Source organism: Triturus cristatus, chromosome 7 (assembly GCF_964204655.1).
Source record: "Triturus cristatus chromosome 7, aTriCri1.1, whole genome shotgun sequence".
Classification (NCBI taxonomy): Eukaryota; Metazoa; Chordata; class Amphibia; order Caudata; family Salamandridae; genus Triturus; species Triturus cristatus.
In genome coordinates this window covers 201,978,571-201,995,938 of record NC_140590.1, presented here as the reverse complement: position 1 = coordinate 201,995,938, position 17,368 = coordinate 201,978,571, and the positions used below count along the sequence as shown (strand labels likewise).

Below are 17,368 nucleotides of genomic sequence, written 5' to 3'. Positions count from 1 at the left end.
GACTAACTATAACTGGTGTATTTCAGAGTTTTCTTTTTTAACATTAGTTCATGTTTCATTCCAACACCTACCTATAATGTCCCTTTAACCTTTGGGTTTTCCAGTGAATTTATTTTTTTGTTCATCATATTCTAATTTGGACTAACAGCCATGTAGCCATCATTGCATGTAGCCTACCATTGATTCCCCCTTCCTTTAGTTGTGCGTTGTGGTGGATAGCCGCGGGGCCTGGCCACTCGACAGGCCCTGTGTTAATCCCACGGTGAGTGCCTTACTCCAGCATGTGTTCACAGCCTCTGGCCATGCACAGTGGTGGTTTGCCATGAGGCCTGGCCTATGGTTAGCACAAAATGTTCCATGAAGGGTTGAAGTGCGTGAGCATTTTCTGGAATGTTTCATGCACATTCGTTGAACGGTGCCAGAGTAATTAAAGAACCAAGAAATGTCTTGCCTGTAGGAAGTCAGACCTCGCTATAACTACACCAGTACTAGTCCACCAGTGTAATATGTATACACTTTTCTGAAAGAAACAAAAACTTATAAAATAATGACCACTTCATCTTTCCATGATTCCATAAGGTGTGTTTTTACTAATGTATCACAGACTGTGTTATTTTCTATAGAAAAGCAATGGTTTATTTAAGTAATCCTAAAATATGGTATTTTAGCAATGTACAAAGATTGGTATCTCAGACAGTGGCACTTCACTATTTCTCCGCCGATGTTTATCCAGAATGTGTATTTTTGGGAAGGCATAGTTTCGAGGTGAACTCAAAGGTTAGTTCCTGTTTGTGTACTGAAATAGATTATCTACATTTTGAAAAATGCATAGGTTAGAGTCATATATAGTTTTTTAAATTATTATCTCTTTTTAAAGCACGCTAAAATAAATGAGTCTTTGCACTAACTTTGGAGAATCGTGGAGTGTCCATGTCAAGGCTTGCATAAGCCTGCCATTTGAAAACGTTTAACAGACTAACAACCCGTGTCCACAGGGCATCCTATATAAGAAAGGAGAGACGGAAATGTTAAGTTTGTTGGAAATAAGTCAGGTTTCTGCGAGATCAAGCATCCTACAAATGTTCATAAGTTCCTTCAATAGCTAAACCAATGTCTTGGCTACTTTTTAGGGTTGCTCTCGCAGAGAAGATGCCATTTGAAGATGGCTCAGTGGACCTGATCACCGCTTCAGTCGCTGCTCATTGGTTCAACATAGAAGAATTCCTACAGGAAGCTGACCGTATCCTGAAAACTAATGGCTGCGTGGCATTGTACTGCCTACATCCACACTTTGACCTTCACTATAAAGATTGTTCACAAAGCATAACTGATGTCTTCATGGAGGTGGGTTCTAGCTGCTTAGTGCTGAACTAATGTTTATGTCTCCACCAGACACAACAAGCACCCTTGAGGGAGAAGCCATAGCATCCTTGATAGCAAGACTCAAATCCTAGACCCATCCATTTACAGCCAATCATGAGACTAAAAGTGGTTTGTGGGCCTGGAATTGTATAAAGTGTGCTTTTCTGTAGGGTATGGTTTTCCAGATTTGGAAGTGACAGCAGTGGGTTCTGTTTTCACCCATGTGTGCATGATCCCCACCAGCATTTCTTCTGCTCGGTCATCCATTAGTATGCTGGAGCATCTTTGATAGTCCCTGCCTGTATCACATAGATGCTTACAGGGCCGGACAAAGTTTTAATATCAGTATATTTATGACATGATGAATAGTTTGCATTCACATAGATGGTACATAGAGGTCCTCACAATGAATGCCACCATGCTCATACTAAGACATGGGTACTCGGAAACATTTCCCCGGGGACCGCAAAGCACTGTCTGTGGCATGCCGAGGGCCGCACCAATGTCAGCAATGCGAGGGTCGGGGTGATGAAAGGTGGGCATAACGGGACATGCAGCAGGTGCATGGTATGGACAATAAACTGAGCCTTCACACAACTTCTGTCAGCCACCAACGCTCTATTCTCATGCACCAAGAATTAAAGTCAAAGCATTAACTTTTAATGTAGAACGTGAGAGGGAAAGAGATATTCATCTGGTTGCTGAATTGCAAAATGTAAGACCAGAAAACCTGACAAATGGCTTGCCTCGCTAATGACATTGGTTTCAGAATGGGGGCAGATGAATGTTACTAAGATCATTTTAAAAACTATCACTGCTAATAAATGCCTCTCAATGCAGTGATATAATCTTATCTACTACTGTAAAACGCTCATACATGTTAAAAAATACAATTTATTTGAAGTTTGCAGAAAGTGTATCATATTTTTACATGTTTAGTGCAAGATGTCTTTAAAATTAAAGGTGTGCCTAAAGATAAGTTGTTTAGGACACCTTCTTTTCTTCTTTACCAGTACTTTAGCTGAGGTGTAAATAAAGTATACACGTTTGTTTAACAGTTTTCTGAATGTTACTGCTCCATCAAGTGAACAGCAGCCCAGTGGGGTCCCTGGGCCCTACTTTGAGTATCCTTGCACTAAGACAATAACAGAATCAATGCCAGACAACGGTCAACAACGTTTATGATGAAACTTTTTCTCCGCAGGGATTCACAACGTGGTTGTTACAACGACCGCGCTGTGATTCCACAACCATTTCTCCGCAAGTCGGAACAACGACTTGCAGAGGGGGACGGGGAGGTGTTGGTTTTAAAATCCAACACGTTCCCTAGTGTCCACACAGACTGGAGTTGGAATAGTAAATTATACTATTCCAACATCCAGCGCCCCCCTCCGCAAGTCGTTGTTCCGACTTGCGGAGTAATGGTATTCGGAATCACAACGCGGTCGTTGTAACGCCCACGTTGTGAATCCCTGCGGGGAAAAAGACTGCGGGACAAAGAAATATATATTCCCAGACAACACATGACTGATGAACAAAATTAAATGACTTCCTAACTACACTAATTTAGTCCTTTGATCTTGTTTAAAAAAAAAAAAAATCTACAAATAGAATCTTACAATTTTTAAATCCAGGTAGCAATAGCTTATTCTATTGATAAGATACAAACAATATAGCATTCATAAATTGTAAGGTTATTAAACTAAAAGTGCAATGTACATAAGGCAGTTATTTTGGGACTAGAGCGTGTCACATTTTCTAAGGCCTGCTCTTTCCTCTGTGGGCTCCCATCATCCTGCTCCAGTGTTGCCCAATTTTCTCTGTCAACAGTATATTTAGGTCTCCCTACGGGTAACTTTAAGTGCGTAGCAAGACCTCGTGTTGGCACACACACGCAGCATATACAGTAGAGACAAGAGTATAAGGTTTGGGTAAACGCAAATGCCTTGACCAGGGAAATGTGATTTGGTACTCGGGATGTCACTCAAGTTCAAGTGAAATTCACTTCCCTTTTTGCCGGAATATAGCAGCTCACAGCGGTGAACAGAGCGCTATAAATAGTAGAACAGGATTCCTGGGTGCCTCCTGCAGCAAAACCCAGCAAGAACTGTGAGATGTTCTTAGTGCATATATATATGTCAGAGCAATTTAGATTCGTTAAATGTCAAAGGCGATTATTTGGTCAAGGCAGGGTCACAACTAGGAGGTTCAAGGAGCCTTGCATCAAAATAAATATATGAACTTTTAGATAAAGAAACTTATATATATATCTCTTTAAATGAAAAACGGATCCGGATGCTCGACTGTGTTAAATTTAATGCATTTTCAGAAATGAGTCCCACTCATATTCCTTAAATCAGCTACGCAAAAGAAAAGATCCCCAGTTTGTTTTACTTTACCGTGTTTAAGGTGTTAGCACAGCCACCAGGGCCGGCTTTAGCGCTGGTGGCGCCCAGTGCGACAATCATTTTTGGCGCCCTCACACCCCATGAACACTTCCTCGGATTCTCTCACTACCACCAGGCAAAAGTACCCCTCTTCTCTCCAATCATAAGTTATTGCTAAACACAGCGCCCTCCCCTGAGGTCAGCACCCCCTCCACAGGCCAGGGCCCAGTGCGGCCGCACCGGTCGCACTGTCCTAAAGCCTGACCTGACAGCCACCATTCCCTCAGCATAAAAAAATGAGCAATTCCTGGAATGTCAAACCACTGAAGCTTTCTGTGCTGAAAGGCAAAAACATCAGCAGTTCCTGGAATGCCAAAACACTGACGCATTCTATGAATATAGCATGAAGAAAATTAGCCTTTTCCTGGAAAGTAAAAAAACCTGAGGCTTTCTATGTTTTTAGGCATAAACAATGAGCAGTTCCTGGAATGTCAAAAATTGAGGCTGTCTATGCATATGGGACAGCAACATTAGCAACTCCTGGAAAGTCAAAAATCTGCAGGTCCTTGCAGATCTGGGCTGCTCTAAGGTGCAATGCCCATTAAAGCGCCTACTGATGGCTGAGTTGCTAGGCGAGTTAATGCCATCGTTCGTATTTTGGGGCTCTGAGCAAGGCATAGTTTTGGGCCGCCTGTTCTGAACTATTTTGAATTTGATTACTTATATTCTAATTATTTTTGTCTGCATGATGCCAAACAATATGGGCTTATACCTTAAAATTCCCCCGTAAACAGCTGAAATATGTATTTTCCGGGCCCAAAAAATCCTTAAAATGGCATAGGTTAGAGAGGGACGAGGTCCCAGGGAGAGGAAGAGGAGACAGACAAAATGGCTCTGACAGAGGACTCAATAAAAGTGAGACAGAAGAAGAGACACTTACAAAGATCATTGACCAGGCGGTCACTTAGAAGATAGGATAACTGGGCAATTGGCCACTTTGCCCATGCCCCCCTAAGACATCTTTGGGTGAGTTACAATATCCTCTGTAGTGAACTTCTACAGGCATGGGCTGAACCAAACAGAAACAGAATTAAACAGTAACTAAGCCCCAGGATGGTGCACACTCGCCCACGAACACAGAAGAACACATTCGAAAATACAGGCATGCTTACACACGTGTAACCCAGTGGTACAGCAAGGATGCCATGTGCACTAATTGGAGGGAAAAATCGGTCCACGTGCCCCTTTTTGGAAGTACAAGTCGATCATAATTTGGTGTACGCTGGCACCTCACAGCCATTTCTTCGGTGCCACTGCTACTAATGACAGTGACAGAACTGAAAGCTGCATATGATGAGCACACAGAATTGTGTGTGTAAGCGATACAAACAGGCCCAAAAAGTGTGTATGCACAGATAAACACATGGCAAAACGAAACCACACAGACTCACGTGAGAACAATAAAGCTAGCTGTAGCAAATTTCCCTTTTCCACATGATCATACCAGATGTTTTGCCTTTTTGTGGATGCTCTTTTTGTTGACTTGAGGGGTCTGTGCACTTTATCACCAGTATACAGTAGTAAAGTTCCTATGCTTTCCCTCTGAAGCATGTTTCATACATGCAAAACCCCTACTTGGCCTAGATAGCCTCCCTGTAGGACCATTGTAAATGGTGCCTAAAGTGCACCTGTGACAGGGAATGTTAAATATCAAATGTGGACTGTAGCGTGTATTTACACTACTTACATATATGACAAAAATACGTCATCAGGAGCATATTTGTGCTACGGCTAGGCTGCAGCTTTAATGCATTATGTTGGAAAGTCACCTTTTTGCCTGTTCATCCTCATTTGTTTTGGACTGAATGGCACTGGTGGTAGCTGACTCTGACTGTGCCCTGGCTCTGCTAGCCAGTCCTAGAGCCAGCACTATGATACACACAAACACATGCATTGAGGTACACTTGTAATCGGCATAACTTACCCAATACTTCCCTAGTACATAATAGGGCAAGGGGATAGAAACTACCTCTAACTCCCTAATATTTGATAGGGCATGGTAGCTTAGAGGCCAGCAGCCTTTGTGCACTTGCATGTATGCACTGCTGAGAGCCTTAGGTCATTTTAAAATCAGCCTTGTGTTGCAGCACTGCTTTTAAGAGTACATTCACTGAAAACTCGACTTTGGTGGTAAGGGTACTTTAAAAGTGATACTATCTTCTTCCGTGCCAGCCGTCCGACGTCACAGTGGGCGTGTGCGGAGGATGGCCCCGTCTGTCCGTTCCGCGCACGTGTGGAATTCGCCCGCACAGCGGGGGAATGTGCGCCGCATCGAAGCGGATATACCTTATTTATTTTATTTTGGGTACCCACCTAGGTCTCCCCTAGGTGTTCCAGGGGTGGAGGGAGTCATGTACCTATAAGCAGGGTCCCTATAAAGTAGTTTCATATACTCTGGTGAGACAACACGCCCCATATTGTTCTTTTCCTGTGTTGGGAATTCACTACAAAGTAAGTCAACTTTGGTGCTGTGGAGAGTTAATCAACATCATTTTTACATATTAGGCACCCCCAGTTCTCCCCTTGGTTACCAAGGGGTGGAGGGTCCTGTAATTATGAGCAGTCTCTTTATAAAATAGGTTTTATAAACCCTGGTGAGGAATGCATTGCGCATTTAATGTTCCACATTGTAAATAGCGGGCCTCATAGGCTAAACTGGTAATATGTTAACTACTGCAAGGAAAGTATGGAAAATAACATTCATGGTCTTAGGAGAATGATATTGATAAATCCAGCAATTTGCCATTGCTGAATTTATCCTAACTTTTACAGAAAATAAGGTATAAGTCTCTCTTTTCCCTTAAGCCAAAATCCAGCCTCCAGCACTCTACCCTGACTGGTCAGCCTGTAGAGGATTAGCCAAGCTGCCTTGGTTAGGTGATACGTGGCCTGGCAAGGCAGAGGCTATCTGATGGAGAAAGCTCTTTGGGGCACAGAAATGTCAGAGCACGGGCATGGGCCATAAAGCATGAGTTTCAAAGGAGAGCAGGGCAGACCAGCTTGTCAGCCAGGCCCACCCCCTCTTCCTTTCAGTTGGGGAGGCTTAAGGAAGGAATTTGCAGATGGTAAGGGGAGGAGAGCTATAGAAATAAACCACGCTGGGAGTTGGTTTATGTATCTCTTGCTGCTCTGCTGTATTTTCAGCCATTATTGATTTTAGAAGAATAGTGCTTCCAGTGACGAGACTATGCCACACGGAGCATGAAGTGTTCATGCTTTGGGGTGTTGCCCTGCACCGCATTGGGCAGGGGTGCTCCCCTGTTTGTCGCCAGAGACCACTGAATAATATGCGAGAGCTGCATAGTCTCTCACCTCTACTGCCTGAAACTAAAAGACGAAGGTTTGTCCTGCTGAAATCCTGATCTGCACCCAACGGTCTGCCTGGTGAAGACTGTGCCAGCTGCACTATCTGGGACTACAGCTCTGAGGACTAAAGAGTGGACTCCCTGCTGCCACTGGTTAACAGAGCTTAACTGACCCTTCTCCAGTCAGTGTCCCCCTCCTGGAGTACATTCAGTGGAGTTTTAAGAGATTGACCAAGTGCATTGTGGAATGTGAAGTCAAGGCCTGACAAGAACAATCTAGGAGATTCCAGACCCTTGGATTTGACATTTTGGGACACCTGGAACCTACCAGGGGACCTTCTGGAAGGGCCCCCAGAAGTTTGGGAAAGTTTGGGAAGCTTTTTGAAAAAATCTCCATAAGGTGGCAGACTCGACTGTGAGAGCCAAGCCAGCCACCTTCAACCGTGACCCGGACAGTTTCCAGGTTCATCCCGCTGAAGAGCTCCAGAGGTCCGACTTCCAGAGTTTTACTGGGAGCTCCCTGAGAGTCAAGCCAGCAAACCTTTACCAAATCTCGACTGGTGGAGAGCAGCAAGGGCCCTCCGAGAAAAAGCTCCAGAAAAGTTTCGAAGTGTGTAGGCAAAACTTTGACTGAGGCCTCCCACGTGGGGTAGCGAGCAAGGTTCCATCACGGTCAGCCTCGACTTTGACTGTGTCCCAGTCAATTGCGAACAGATGTTCAGAAGTGCCACAATTGGTTTCTAAGCACTATAAAGTGTTTATTCTTTAAAAATTCATATCTCTAATTAGCTACATTGGATAATGGTCATTTTGGTGTAGTTTTAAAGATAATAACATTTCCTATATTTATCAATTGGCGTGGGATTGTTATTATGAGTTTTGTCCTACTTATTTACTGTATGGATAATTTTAAATGCTTTACATACCTGTCTCCTAAGTTAAGCCTTATTGCTCGGTGTCAGCTATCAAGGGTTGAGCAAGGGACTAATATATAGAGACCCTTTTTTAGGACCCAGTTCTGTGTCAGTGGACTTATTGCCAGTGGTAGATGGACACTAACTACTTCTAATAACCCACTTTCCAATACATTACAATGACACATGGTGGAATGAAATTACTTTGCCATGTAGGAAAAGCCTATTTTTATATATTCATCAGTCATCCTTAAAGTGTGTCTTAATATATGGAAACAGGGCCCACTACATATTGGTGTTGGTGTATCCTCATAGTGAACTAAAATGACGAATGATTTCACTGTGTATGTATATTACATGTCACATTTCAAGAATGGCATATATTCTTGTTAGATGATGACTGTTTCATGCACAGAGAATAAACCAAGCTGGGGGTATATCCGCACTGTTTGGGATGAAAGAGCCACATCCACATGTATGCGATAAGTTATTTAAGGACCCAATATTGCATACGCATGCAACAGCATGCTACCCTGGAGGATGAAATGGTTATCTCAAATGAAATAAAAGCAATATATACTACTCCATTCACAATAAACTATATGGTGGAATATGGTGAAAATGCTGTTAACCATAATTCACAAAGGCATGTGCAGCTTCAGGGGAAAAGGGTGCATCTTAAAAAACATGCAATGCAATAATGTTTTAGTCAGAGTTGTGGGAATTCCAGTGTAAAATGAGTAAACATGCATAACAATATGCACAATAGACCCCAGTGATAAACTTGCACACAGGTACATGATGAATGAATATAGAGGCTTGTAACTAACTCTACATACCATTTGTCACATTGGGTAAATAAGTAACATGTGACCTCTCAAAAGACTTCTAAGCTAGTGACTTAAAAAATCAAAAAAAATGTATGACACCCCACAGTACTCCCAATTTAACACACTTCTAAAAATGAAAGCAGCCTTCAGATCCCAGAATATGGTGTGTTATGTTGGTCACCTGATTTAATATCATCCAGCAGCATAAATATATTTGTTGGTTAGTTAAATAAGCTACTGGCCTTAGAGCAAGCCTTCTTTGACAGCTGTCCACCATTAATGTTTGCAAAAAGGGTACTCATATTCCTCACCTTGCTTGAACCATACAATGTAGATAAGTCACATCAGGTATTTCTTTTGCATCACTCAACTCATTCACACAGGGGAAGAGGTGTGGCGCCGCGGCCAGGGAGACTGACGCTGGAATCTGGGGCTCACGGTTCGATCACCGGTGGCATGTCAGCCCAGCACCATGTGACTCTGGGCAATAGCTTGCTTAATCTTCCCGATGGCCCCCAGCACCGGGATGCCTTCGGGTAGCTGTTCGAGCTTTATAAATACTGGATTTACATTTACATTAACGCATCTGTTTAAGGAAGATTTCTCTAGTAGGTATTGAAGCTAGAATTTCTAGTCTGAAAAAGTGATCATGATTCCTCATAAACGTAGATTTTTTGGGCCCAGCAGGGACAAATGCAGTTAGTTGGAACATATTATTTAGACCGTACACAGGCTGAAGATTCAACAGACACTGGGGAGGTCTTGCCTTGTTGGTGAAATGGGATTAATATTGCTATAATTTCTGGCTGTCATGCACAACATAGTTGTTATTTGTGGAGTGGTAAATTTGGTATTCAGTCTTCTCACTGTTCTTTATGTATTCTTGCAGGCACTTGACATTTTAATAAGCGAACAAGGAAGTGAGGAAATTCAACAATTTCAATGTGAATATAAGGATATATTTGAGGCTGTGCATTATGCAGATAAAATAAGGTAAGAAAAGTTTAAATACATTGGAAAAACCCTATTTTAAAGAATTAGAAGACGATCTCTACATAATTGTCAAAGGCATTTGAAAGATTCTAAGTAGGAAAATCCTCTTAGAGGTTACTCAACATACATTAGGAATTCAGACTCTTTAAACTTTGGTTGCTGGGTCATGTGGTGCTGGCACCAGTGGCATTCAAATAGGTTTGACCTGGAAACTCAGCACTTCTGCTCCACAAATACACTGTCTGTAGGAAATGACCATTTGGGTTTGGTTTACGCCTCTATTTTGTGTCTGGCTGTAAAACTATGTGCACTTTACCCCTGCTACCCGGTGGTTAGATGCATGTGCCTCTCCTTTCAACATGATGAAATTGATATGCACCTCATTGGCATATATCATATGACTACCGCATCTTTCAAAAAGGAAGTTAAAGCGATTCTCATGGCAAAATTCACATGAACACAATCTTTATAGTCATCGAGTTCTACCGATCCGGTACTAGTATGCCATACTATGTTAAGGCTCCAACTAATCACCCGACTCACGCCCTTGACTTGTCTCATCGGGGATGTTTTCCTATTATCTACCCTATTGCTGTTTGCACGAAATGTTGTGTATACGAATGTTACCTGCATATATTTGTTTGTATAACTAACAGTTGTAAAGCGCTCTGATATCCGCAAGGATCTTGTTCGCTCTCTATAAAACTCTCAAAATAAAATAAATAAATAAATTACCTATAAATCCCTAGAATATGTTATAAAATGTATCCATTGTGCCATCCACTACATTGACAGTGTAAAACAAGGTTTCAGGCCTACCTTTGTAGCTTGACTGAAGCAGCTTTTAAGTGGCACGTCCACACCATCCTTTTAAATATTATTGTCATTTCTCACTAAGGCTTACAGCCCATAAGGCAGAGACATGTAGAAATGTAATGTTACACATGTCCTTACACTGAAAAAAAACACAAAATCTATTTTCACTGTAGCAATGCTGGCTTTTCCATAGACACACACAGAGATGCAGTGTTAAATCCAATAAGGCTAACTCTGGCTAGGAGACAGCTAGACTTTTCATTATTGCACTCATTCTAATGTTTATAAAAAGACAAATTAACTGGTGAGGTGTGACTTTTAAGAAATAATAACAAAAATGATAAATGTAGACCCTCTTCCATGGAAATATTAGACACTGTCTTCAAAATATTATGTCTCATATTCCATTCTTCAATTTTAACATTTTTATTAATTTATAAATTCTAATAATTGATTCTAGAGTGTTGTCCTTACTAAACCTATAAGCAGTGGTCTGTATTCTTAGGTATTAGAAGTGGCACTGTTCATAAAAACAAGTGACAGTTTGAGTGGAATGTCCTGCTGCACTGGTGGAGACATAGAGCTCAACTACCATGGCGTTTGTGTCAGGAGGTAATTTTTGGTGGTAATTCTAGTATTAACTTCAATCCAAACTTCTACACATCATAATTGGAGATAAGGCTTAAGTATTAAACATTTACTAAGGTGATGAGTTCACATTAGTTGCCTTTTCCAGCACACAATGATCTAGATTTTAACTGATTACGTTGGTGCTAAGTAAACCTGCAATATTACCACACCAGTTGCAATTACAATTTATGAGCACATACAATTTTTCAATTTAATTGAGATTACCAACTTCAATTAAAGCAAATTTCAGTTGGTACGCTTATTTATCATGGGTATGATGCTTTGTATTACACATGAGCAGCATTTCCACTTGACATAATATCTGGGGTCATTTAGAGAGAGAGATGTACATTGGAAATCTGGCAATAATGAGTACCTCCCATCCTCCTCACTGCTGACTCCCCCACCTCCATTTGAGTTAGGGGAGTCACATGGTAATGAATGGCGAGCCCCAAACAGCTCAGATCTCAGAATGTCTTTTATCAGGCCTATTTAGTGTCCTATTTACACTTTTTAGTGCAGGCTTGCTTATGCTTGTTTCTTTGTTCTTGACTGTCACTAAAGATATCGCAATTTAGAAAGAGTAAAATAAAAATTCCCAATTGCCAAACTCCACGTGTGTCACGGCCATTGCTTTTTTGCTTTGCAGAAAGAAACTCCTACATTGGAATTTTGTTTCTGCAAAACAAAATGAGTGGTTCATCATATTTTAGACTGCTGCACATTACAATTTCACCAGCAGGAGCACTTTCTTTGAACATTCTCCACCAGAATCACAGGAAACATTTAGTCATAGATTTATTTGGGCCCGATTCACAGAACTAACTTAAGCAAGATCCTAAACTTACTACTTTTGGTATTCACAGAAGGCATTTAGTAGTAGTAAAGTTAGGATTTTGTCTTATGTTTGACTTAAGACAGACTTAAGACAAACTTAAGACAGATTTAAGACAGACTTAAGACAAACTTAATACAAATTTAAGACAGACTTAATACAGACTTAAGACAGACTTAAGTTAGGATTTTGTCTTAGGTTTGTCTTAATTCTGTCTTAAGTCTGTCTTAAGTCTGTCTTAAGTCTGTCTTAAGTCAGTCTTAAGTCTGTCTTAAGTTTGTCTTAAGTTTGTCTTAAGTTTGTCTAAAGTCAAACTTAAGACAAAATCCTAACTTTACTACTACTAAATGCCTTCTGTGAATACCAAAAGTAGTAAGTTTAGGATTTTGTCTTAAGTTAGTTCTGTGAATCGGCCCCACTATCTTTTGGAACAAATCTTGGTGGACCTAGTCTCTTGATCTCCCTCCCCTGCCAGTTTTTAAGTTAAAAACCAAGGGGTTATATTCGCTGCTGAGCTATCATTTGTGGAACAAATTGGCATCATCATTTTTTTAAAATATAAGATTGTTAAGGAAGGTGTTACCCTGTATCCCACCCAATTTACAAAAGTCAGTGGTCATCTCCCTAGTTATAGCTAGGCTTCATTATTGTAATGCATTTTATTTAGTAATTAAACATACAATACTAAACAAGCTTCAGATGCTGCAGAACACAGTCTGTCAATTGCTCAAGAAAATTCCCAAGTGTAAGTCTATAACAGCTGTATTAGCGGAGCTCCACTGGCTCCCTTTCAGGAAAAGTATTACCTTTAAGATGTTATGCCTGGCATATATAGAGCACTGCATGGATCCAAACCACAGTGTCTTAAAAGTACATTTCAATGGTACTTTCCAAAAGATCACTGCGATCAGCCACTTCATGATCTGTGGGTAACTCCCAGAATTAAGTAAGTGGCATGGGGCAATCATACTTTTGTTCAATCTACTTGCAATCCTTGGAATGACCTGGCCTCCTCTCAAAAGTCAGGTTAATATTTCTCTCAAGCAGCTAAAAATGTAGTAATGGCGCCTGCGCCTTGTCCAGTTCAAATATTTTCATAGGGTCTATTTCACACGGGTCCGGTTATGGAGGGCGGGTCTGGTGGCCTCCCCTATGTGTCTTAGGTGTGAGCGGAAGGGAGGGACCCTGATACACACGATTTAGCATTGTCTCTCATTGTCACGGTTCTGGAGGGGGGTACTGACCTGCCTTTCTGAGGAGTTGGGCTGGGACCTGCCCCATTTGCCAAAATTGGTGCTATTGCATGTCTTGGAGGGGATTGGGGGTAATATTTATAAACGCCATCTTATGCTGCTGGGGTTTACTCTGCCGAAGAGGGACATTGCTAGGGCGTGGAAAGCACCTGTGCCACCCTTGGTGTCGGTCTGGAAGAAGGGACTGGACTTCTGTATGGGCTTGGAACTCCCTATTTTCACCGCAACAGGTTGCCCACTGAAACACTTTAAGGTTTGGACGCGATGGGCAGACTATAGGGGCTTGTTATTGGAGCCAGAAGATGCAGCGGTGCCCCTCCATCCAGTTTTTTATTACCCTGCTGGTGCAAGCTGAAGTTTCTTTCTTTCTCGTGTATTGGATCGTGTGGTGGCAGTGCAAGGGCACAGCTAGTTCTTATATGGGAGGCTATTAGTGCGACCAGGTGGGGTGGGGGTTGTTGGGTGGAGGTTTGCATATGGTTTTTTTTTTTTTTCATCTGTATTGCTTTCCATTTCTTCTGGATCTTATTATTGAAATATCAGTCAGGAAAGCTTTGCATTTATTGTGCAGATTTCTCTGGGTTACAGAGCCCTGCCGTATACATGTCATTGAATGAATAAAATCTGTTAAAAAAAAAAATGTAGTAATGGGGCTAAAATTTACAAGGAGGCGTTTATTGTGGAGATTTGTTCCTGATGAACACCTAAACATGTCTCTGTTGTACATCCATGCTATTAAAATGTATGGAAATGTATAAATGATAGAGTCTGAAATGCCCTTTCAGACCAATGTGCAGGGCACTCTCATATCCAGAAATGATGACTCAACGGCACAGAGGAAAAACCACTCAGAATTGAATAAATCAAAGAACTATGACTAAAACTGCTATTAAAATATATCTTGTTTGATAAGTTTACTTTGACAGTTTTCTAGAATGAATATTATTATCACTCTGATGTGCAACAATAAAACATGTGTATTTGATTTGCAATGCATTGCCTTGGAGGTATTGTTGAATAGCTGTAGCAGTACAAAAAATGCTAAACATACCATTAACACCCTATTTGTTGCTTCAGTAATTAAGGAACAAACACGTTTTGTTCCAAACTTAGTCACATCTATTAAGTTTCACCTGCTTTTGTTACACAAGGTGCTTAATAAGAGGCAGGGAACCGGGCAATCAAAAAGCTGCTTCAATGTGCATTTTAGTTGCAAAAGATGGGGCTAAGGGGCCGATTACGAGTATGGCAGTCCAGACTGGTGGTCCACCAGCCATATTATTAGTACGATGGTTAAACCGCAACTGGACCACTGCTACTGCCAGTATCCTTGATGTCACTGCGGTGGCTAAGTAGTAAGAGGAAGCAATATTCTGGTGTTGCCGCAGTGGCACCACCGAGCATATTACAAGTTTGCTCACTGACCTCCTTTTCATTGCAGTGAGCCTGCCATGAAAAGTGTGGCGGTGAGGAAACTAAGAGGGCCCTACAGGGCCCCCTGTTGACTCTGTGCATGAGGGTACATGCAGGGGGCACATGTTGTGCCCCCCTATGTTTTTACAACATTGTGCATTTCTGTCTCTGCAGGAATGGGCTGCATTGCTCCTATGTTGGTGCATTTTGAAGGCTCTCCTATGAGCCTTAGGAAGGCAACGCCATGAGACCACCGCAGCAAGACTGCCCACCAGGATTACAACTCGTAATCTGGGCAGACTGGCTACCGGTTTGGCAGTCTTGGAGCTGGGTGCTGGTTAGGCCGCCTGCTTAAAGAACGCCAAACTCGTAATCAGTCCCTAAGTCTGCAGCAAAATAGATTTGTTCCACTCTATGTCAGACCAGCAAATACAGAGCAAAATATTATGCAAAATCAAGATTTTTTTTTCACAGCTGCAAAGTATTTGTTTAATAATATTTGTCTGTCAGTGAAACATTTTTCTCCCATTCCTTTCAACTCAGGCAGCAGCAATGCAGCAATTTACATTCTCCCAATTTTTGCACTGGGGTATATCTTTACCTAATATGCCCGTTAGATTTTTATGTTAAGCTCTAAAATGGTAACAACAGGTATTCTAATGAATGGCGAGAGTGTGATCCCTGAAGAAAGGCAGAATTTCACACCCTGTAATGCCTCCATTTTCTGCAGAGTTACTAACATTGTGTCGGAGTGCTCGATGTCAGTTGCGGCACTGATGAGATTCCTGGAGTCACTTTTCATGTTCCAAAGCCTATTTGTGGACGAGCCAGACTATGCAAAGGAATTTCTGCAAAAGTTGCAACAAAGGTAAAGATCATTTTATAGTACACAACGAAAAGGCTTTATGGCATGCACCACAGGACACTGTATAAAGAGAGAAGATGCATCTTTGCAATCATAGGTGTTCTAATTATCATGACACTAAAAAGAGAGTGAATTCTTTCTTCTTTCTTATGGATCTCATGGGCTACAGGGTGTGGCTATTCTGTTTATTTATGCATTTTGCCCCAACATAACCCGAACACTAGATTGCATATGTTGTTTATAAAGATTTGCAGGGATTAATCACAGGTCACGGTTTATAAACAGTTTCAGTTATTACTAGGAGGGAGAGGGTGGTAGGTGGGGCTCGTGCCCCGTCTGTAAATGTCCTGACCCCCTCTTTTGCCCCACCCTAGCAAAAACATTACTCAGTGGCGGCTCCTCCGCTAAGGCGGAGGAGCGTCGCCCTACTGAACAAAAGGGATGATAACAGGTTAATAACTATTGTTATTATCCTGTTATTTTTCCTATACCTATCAGTGGCTCTCAGGTGAGGCGGGGCGGGGCTGGCCAGAGCAGGGGAGGAGTGGTGTGCACTCCCTAAGTGCACATGAACTGTTTGACCAGACCTCTTGGGCCAACCAAACAATTCATGCACACTTTGCATGTTCCTAACAGACTGCATTACACAGCCTGGTCAGGAAAATGCACAGGCTTCCTGTTCCAGTCTGAGCACCGATCCACGGTGCTAAGACCAATCACAACGCTGCATCATAGCATTGTGATTGGCTCAGGGGAGCCTCTTTGCCAGGTGCTTTTTACTGCTGGCCACGAGTCTGCAGGAAGATGACAGAGGAGGCAGGAGAGGCGTTCCAGGTAAGTGGTTTTTTTTTTGTTCCGTCCTTTGGCCCCTACCTCCGTCCTGCCCCACCACCCGGGTCCGGTAGCAGTCGCTACTGCATACAAGTGCCTTTCACATTTTACTTATTCTTACATTCCCCAAGAGTATTTGCTTTTTCCATGCTGTTGCATTTGACAATTATTTTCATGCAACATATTACTCGTGTATAGTGTGCTCTTTGAAAATAGTTGCTTCTGTATTTCTGTGTGGATTCATGTTTTGGGCGGGTATTGATAATGGACCACAACTTAGATCTATGGAGCTCCCAGGGCAATTATTAGGTATGCTAATTGTAACTGAAATTCTATTCAAACGTGCATGAAGGAGCTACACAGCTGTTGAAATATTGATGGTGAAAGTTAACGAAAATGCAGTGCTTTCATGTCAGTGGGTTTGCTGTGTGTGGGGAGTGGCAACAAGAAGGAGATGAAAGATAATATGAGAAGGAGAGAGTGAAAAGAGGGTGCTAAATAAAAACAAGAAGAGGTATGTGATGCGAATATGGAAGGTTTCAGAATATATCTGGAGAAAAAAGACTTGCCTCTAACCAAGAGACTGTAGAAAAAAGTGGTGAGAAGAACAGTAGTGGCTGTCACACTTTCAAGACCTCTAGCCCTTCCAAAGGTATTGTCGTGTAATTCCTATATATTCTATACAGGATCTGTGCGTTTGGATAAAATAAACTGTGGGATTGGTGGCAGACTGGTTCTGAGCATCCCCACCGGATATGTTAGCCTGTTGTATCACCTAGCTCACAGTGCCACTAGAATCTCCTCAGAACATGACAAATCCGATCCCTGAGAATCGTGGAAACAATATACTACCTTTTACTCAGCCACTCGTGCT

General features: G+C 41.9%; 1 protein-coding gene across 1 annotated transcript in view; it reads left to right on the top strand.

Annotated features, from left to right (window-relative positions):
* LOC146809218 (uncharacterized) overlaps positions 1-17,368 on the top strand; it is a 234,566-nt gene that overhangs the window by 215,400 nt on the left and 1,798 nt on the right. The window contains exons 9-11 of the mRNA XM_085616038.1: positions 1,131-1,344; positions 9,748-9,851; positions 15,529-15,666. Of these exons, the coding sequence (XP_085472164.1) occupies positions 1,131-1,344; positions 9,748-9,851; positions 15,529-15,666 (456 nt within the window). The remainder of the gene's footprint in view (positions 1-1,130; positions 1,345-9,747; positions 9,852-15,528; positions 15,667-17,368) is intronic.